This window comes from Trichosurus vulpecula (assembly GCF_011100635.1).
Source record: "Trichosurus vulpecula isolate mTriVul1 chromosome X unlocalized genomic scaffold, mTriVul1.pri SUPER_X_unloc_3, whole genome shotgun sequence".
NCBI classification, from domain to species: domain Eukaryota; kingdom Metazoa; phylum Chordata; class Mammalia; order Diprotodontia; family Phalangeridae; genus Trichosurus; species Trichosurus vulpecula.
The window spans coordinates 687,880-694,005 of NW_023494379.1; the positions used below are offsets into that span (position 1 = coordinate 687,880).

General features: G+C 49.3%; 1 protein-coding gene across 1 annotated transcript; it reads left to right on the plus strand.

Moving 5' to 3' along the window:
* Positions 1-861: 861 nt before the first annotated feature.
* LOC118833184 (polyadenylate-binding protein 1-like) lies at positions 862-3,212 on the plus strand. Its single transcript, XM_036740572.1, has one exon. The coding sequence runs from the start codon at positions 1,067-1,069 to the stop codon at positions 2,969-2,971; it is 1,905 nt and encodes a 634-aa protein (XP_036596467.1). The 5' UTR covers positions 862-1,066; the 3' UTR covers positions 2,972-3,212.
* Positions 3,213-6,126: the final 2,914 nt, after the last annotated feature.

Below are 6,126 nucleotides of genomic sequence, written 5' to 3' on the forward strand. Positions count from 1 at the left end.
TGCAAAGTGCTGTATATAGGTCATGCCGTTTGTTATTCACAAGAATTTTATGAGGCAGGCAGGAAGGAAGGAATAAGCATTTATACAGCACCTACTGTGTGCCAAGCACTTGAGCATTTTACAAATATTTTCCCATTTGATCCTGGGAGGTCGGTACTATTATAATCTCCATTTCACAACTGAGGAAAATGGGGCAGACAGGTGAAGTGACTTGCCCAGGGTCACACAGTCTGAGGCTGGATTTGAATTCAGGTCTTCCTGACTCCAGGCCCAGGGCTTAGTACCCTGCACCACTGTAATTTTTTTTTTTAAAGAATTTGTGTAAAGGAGAAGTAAAAAAAAAATCTGTTTGGGAATTGATGTGGGGAGCCTGTGCTCCATCAGCACCCTGTCACTGGGCGCCCATTAGGCCGCTTGATGGCCTGGCGGTGAGTGCTGGGAGTGCGGGTGTGTGCTCGGGTCCGAGCTCACATTTACTATTGACCAAAGAATGACAGACCATCCTCGTCACTCCCCCCCTCCATGGAGCCCGAGGCGCCCCCGCCCCCGTCTCTCCTTTGTGGTCCTCCCTCCCTCCCTCCCTTAGGAATCCAGCAGGGAGGGGGAGCCCGGCGCCCCGGCCAGGACCACGGCCACCTCCCAGCTCCAGAGGCCGCCGCAGCCCCTGCGGAGGGAGCGCAGGGGCGAGCGAGCGCGAGCCGCCCCTGGCCCTGTCACCGCCCCTGCCGCCGCCCCCTCTGCCACCGCCCCCTCTGCCGCTGCGCCGCCGTGGAGCGGTTTTCGATTCCGATTCCGGGAGATTTTTGTCCCTCCGCGCTCGCCCTCTCTCCCCTCCCCTCCCCCCGCCCAGCCCCCACCCCGGCTCCAGACTGCGGCCCCCCCACCCGTTCCTTTCCTCTCGCCGGAAAGCTCGCGGAGGCGGAGGCAGCGGCGGCGGCGGAGGCGGCGGCGGCGTCGGTGGTGGCAGCCTGTGGCCTTTCTCTTCCTCCTCCTCCTCCTCTTCATCTTCCTTCATCCTCCTCTTCTTCCTTCATCCTCCTCGTCGGGAGGCGGCGGCGGCGGCGAGATGCACCCCAGCGCCCCCAGCTACCCCACGGCCTCGCTGTACGTGGGGGACCTGCACCCTGAGGTGAGCGAGGCGATGCTGTACGAGAAGTTCAGCCCGGCCGGGCCCATCCTCTCCATCCGCGTCTGCAGGGACATGATCACCCGGCGCTCCCTGGGCTACGCCTATGTCAACTTCCAGCAGCCGGCAGACGCCGAGCGAGCCCTGGAGACCATGAATTTCGATGTCATCAAGGGCAAGCCGGTGCGCATCATGTGGTCCCAGAGGGACCCCTCCCTCCGCAAGAGCGGCGTGGGCAACATCTTCATTAAAAACCTGGATAAGTCCATCGATAATAAGGCTTTGTTCGATACCTTCTCTGCCTTTGGGAACATCCTCTCCTGCAAGGTGGTATGTGATGAGAATGGGTCCAAGGGCTATGGATTTGTACACTTTGAGACCCGAGAGGCTGCCGAGAGGGCTATTGACAAAATGAACGGGATGCTTCTGAATGACCGCAAGGTCTTTGTGGGGCGCTTCAAATCCCGCAAAGAGAGAGAGGCAGAGCTCGGGGCCAGAGCCAAAGAGTTCACCAACGTTTACATCAAGAATTTTGGCGAGGACATGGACGATCTGAGGCTTAAGAGGCTCTTTGGTAAGTTTGGACCTGCTTTAAGTGTCAAAGTCATGACTGATGAAAGTGGCACGTCCAAAGGGTTTGGCTTTGTGAACTTTGAGAGGCACGAGGATGCCCAAAAGGCTGTAGATGAGATGAATGGGAAAGAACTGAATGGGAAAAAAATCTATGTGGGCCGGGCTCAGAAAAAAGTAGAGCGTCAGACGGAACTCAAGCGCAAATTTGAACAGATGAAGCAGGACAGGATCACCAGGTACCAGGGTGTGAACCTGTACGTGAAAAATCTGGATGATGGTATTGATGACGAGCGCCTGCGCAAAGAGTTCTCCCCATTTGGTACCATCACCAGTGCGAAGGTGATGATGGAAGGGGGCCGCAGCAAAGGGTTTGGCTTCGTGTGCTTCTCCTCGCCAGAGGAAGCCACCAAAGCCGTCACAGAAATGAATGGCAGGATCGTGGCCACCAAGCCGTTGTACATAGCTTTAGCCCAGCGCAAAGAGGAGCGGCAGGCTCACCTCACAAACCAGTACATGCAGAGAATGGCCAGTGTCAGAGCTGTGCCCAATCCTGTGATCAACCCTTATCAGCCTCCTTCAGGTTACTTCATGGCAGCTATTCCTCAGACTCAGAACCGGGCTGCCTACTATCCTGCCAGCCAAATCGCACCTCTCAGACCAAGTCCTCGCTGGACTGCTCAGGGCGCCAGACCTCATCCATTCCAGAACATGCCTGGTGCTATCCGCCCCGCGGCTCCCAGGCCGCCATTCAGTACGATGAGACCAGCTTCTTCACAGGTGCCACGAGTGGTGTCCACACGTGTGGCAAACACGTCGACTCAGACCATGGGTCCACGTCCAGCGGGAGCAGCGGCTGCCGCGGGTACCCCTGCTGTCCGCTCGGTTCCACAGTATAAGTATGCTGCCGGCGTTCGCAATCCTCAACAGCATCTTAATGCTCAACCACAGGTTACCATGCAGCAGCCTGCCGTTCACGTGCAAGGTCAGGAACCTTTAACCGCTTCGATGTTGGCATCTGCCCCTCCGCAAGAGCAGAAGCAGATGTTAGGGGAACGCCTGTTTCCACTCATTCAGGCCATGCACCCTACTCTGGCCGGGAAAATCACTGGCATGTTGCTGGAAATCGACAACTCGGAGCTTCTTCACATGCTCGAGTCTCCTGAGTCTCTGCGTTCTAAGGTCGACGAAGCTGTAGCTGTACTCCAAGCTCACCAGGCGAAAGAGGCTGCCCAGAAAGCAGTGAACAGTGCTGCCGACGTGCCTGCTGTTTAAAAGAAAAGACGAGGGACCGAGAAATGGAACCTCCACTTCGTGGGAAGAAAAATGTCTAAACATCTAAAAACTTAAATGTTGTGAAAAAAAACATCGAAAAATGTGAAATAAAGAAAAAATGGAAAGGAAACTTTGAACTTGATGTACCGAGCAAATGCCAGGTCTAGCAAACTTAATGCTAGTCCTAGATTACTTATTGATTTAAAAGCAAAAAAAAAAAAAAACCAAAAAAATCGAAAAATAAGACCCCCCCCATAGTAAAATATAAAAACAAATGTTTTATGGGGGGGGAGATTTTCAGCACATTACAAAAATTTAAAGCTTTCCTTTCTTTAATTTTATAATTCTTTACTGTGGAAAAGCTCAGAATATCACCACTGTTTTAGTTAACAGGATTGATAGCTGAGCAAAGAAATGTAATTTGGGTTATAAAATTCTTGCTTTAATAAAAATTCCTTAAACAATTGGGGGGGAGGGGCGGGGAGAGAATGAAATGGAAATGCGGTCCAAAGAAAACAAATTTAATCCCAGTACAGAAAAAAAAATATATATATATATATACATACATATATATATATATCTGATGGGAAAAAATATGCAACAACCCTTTTAAAATCACACCTTCAAATTATACGTTATTCAGATGATACATTTTATTTATTATTTATTGACTTCCAATGAAATGTGGATAAGATTAATACTCAGGAGAAGTCAGAGGATGCAAAAATTGATCTGACAAGTCACTCATAAATTATAGATTTCCAGATGAAAAGGACCTAGTTAAGAGGAAGAAAGTGACTTCATTCTTTTACAAAGCAGAGTCATATGAAAAGCTGGCTGCTGCCTCATATTTGGTCTAGAAGTATTATCTCTAACCTGGGTATTCCATTTTAAAACAGCTAAATTTCTAAGCCACTTGCTGTTGGCCTTTGGTGACATCCTGCTGACTCCTCCTTGACAGTTTATTTGATAAGAAGTTTCTTCCTGTTAAGGTCTGTTTGCCTTTTAAATCAGATTTTCAGTTCTTTTTGAGCTAGTGAGAAGAGGTTTGATTTCTCCCAGTCTTTTCTGATGTACCCCATGGTCAGCCATGTGGTCTCTCCATCGAGAGATTTAAGAAATCGGCAGTTTGTTCTTGGCCTTGCTGTCACTGTGGCTGCTGCTGCTGCTACTTCTGATAGCTCAAAATTGTAAAGGGTTGGAAAGTTTGCAAAGCACTTTACATAGTTCAACTCATTCAATGCTCCCGATAGCCCTATTATCCCCATTTGTAGATGAGGAAACTGAGGCTCGGTGGGCTTAAGTCACTTGTCCAGAGGCAGGATAATAAGTATGTAACTAGCTATGTGATCTTAAGCAAGTTATTCTTGGGACTCAGTTTCTTCATTTATAAAATGAGCCTTGGATTTCTAGGGGCCCTCTCAATTCTAAAATCCTGTGAACTCTGTTTGGGAGCAAGACTGGCCTTATGTGCGCGTGGATCAGGTGATCACTTGTTAGTTCTGAGTTAGTAGGCAAAGGGAAGCTCTATTCCTACCCAACACAGCTGGGACTTGAGTGAATCTGGGACGTGGATGAATGAATGAGCATTTGTGGAGTGCTTACTATATGTGAAGCTTGGTGCTGAGTGCTGGGATACAAATAGAAAGTGAAGGCAGTTTCTGCTTTCAAGGAGTTCGCTTTCTAAAAAAGAGATAATATATCAGGAAGTTTCAGATGCAAGTCAAATAAATGGAAAAGCTTGGAAATGCATCTTTTGTAGTGTCATTTCAATTGATAAAACTGTTTGACGGTGCCACGGACTTTGGGGAGAACTTTGCTTTCTGGTTCTTTAGTAGCTGGGCCTTGAGCAGCCTCAGAGGCAGTGACCAGGTTGCAAGGGCGGCTTCCCTTGGGCCAGTCACCTGGGAGGTGTTGCTCTTTTGAGGAGTCTTGGGTTTACCTGCCCACAGGTGGTGGTGGCAGTTTTAGCAGGGATGGCAGATCCCTTCATAGGGGTTGTTCCTCTTGATGGTGGCCATGGGGACTGGAATGGAAGCAGGGTATGTGGTCTAGGGGCCACTGTCCTTCATGGGACTTTGGAGTGGTACTGCCTGTCAGTAATCCTGGGCAATCTGGTATGGGCTAAGTGGCTCAGTGGATCTGGAGTCAGGAAAACCTGAGTACACATCTGGCCTCAGACACTTGACTAGCTGTGTGAACATAGGTAAGGCACTGAACAGCTGCCTGCCTCAGTTTCCTCAACTGTAAAATGGGCGTAATAATAGTACCTACCTCCTAGGGTGCTTGTGAGGATCAGATGACATAATAGCTGTAAAGTGCCTGCCACATAATAGCTTATTTATATATGTTTATGTCCTCACTTCTTCCTCCCTTTTGTTTCTCCTTCTCTTCCTTCCTTGCTTCCTTCTAGCTTTCTTCCAGCTTTCCTTCCTCCTTTCTTCCTTCCTCACTCCCTCTCTTCCTCCCTTCTTCCTTTGTCCCTCCCTTGCTTCTTTCCCTCCCTCCTTTTTCCCTCCATCCCTCCCTTCTTCCTTCCTTCCTTTCTCCCTCCCTCCCTTCTTTCCCTTTCTCCTTCCCTTCTTTCCTTCCTTCCTTCTTTCCTTCCTTCTCTCCTTCCTTCCTTCCTTCTTTTCTTCCTTCTTTCCTTCCTCCCTCTCTTCTTCCTTCCTTTCTCTCTCTGTCACTCCCTTTTTTCCTTCCTTCCTTTCTCCCTCCCTCTCTTCATTCCCTTCCTCCCTTCCTTCCTTTCTCCCTCCCTCTCTTCTTTCCCTTCCTCCCTTCCTTCCTTTCTCCCTCCATTCCTCCCTTTTTCCTTCCTTCCTCCCTTCCTTTCTTCTTTCCTTCCTTCCTCCCTCCCCCCACTACGAATATGGAAAAAGACAACTTTTGCCTATGTCACAACATTTTCCAGCTCTGGCTCTAGTTGTGAAGAAGGCGGGAATCAGGGTGCTATTCAGATTGAGGTCCATGAACCATAGCAGAAGACCCATCCCCCACCTTTAGCCCCTCCACACAGGTGACACGACATTCAGGGAATTTATAATCTCCTACCTGCTTTGATTTTGTTGTGTTTTCATGTTCAGGTTGTTTCCCTTATTAGAGTGGAATCCCCTTGAAGCCTGGGATTTCACTTTTGTCTTTGTAGCCCCATC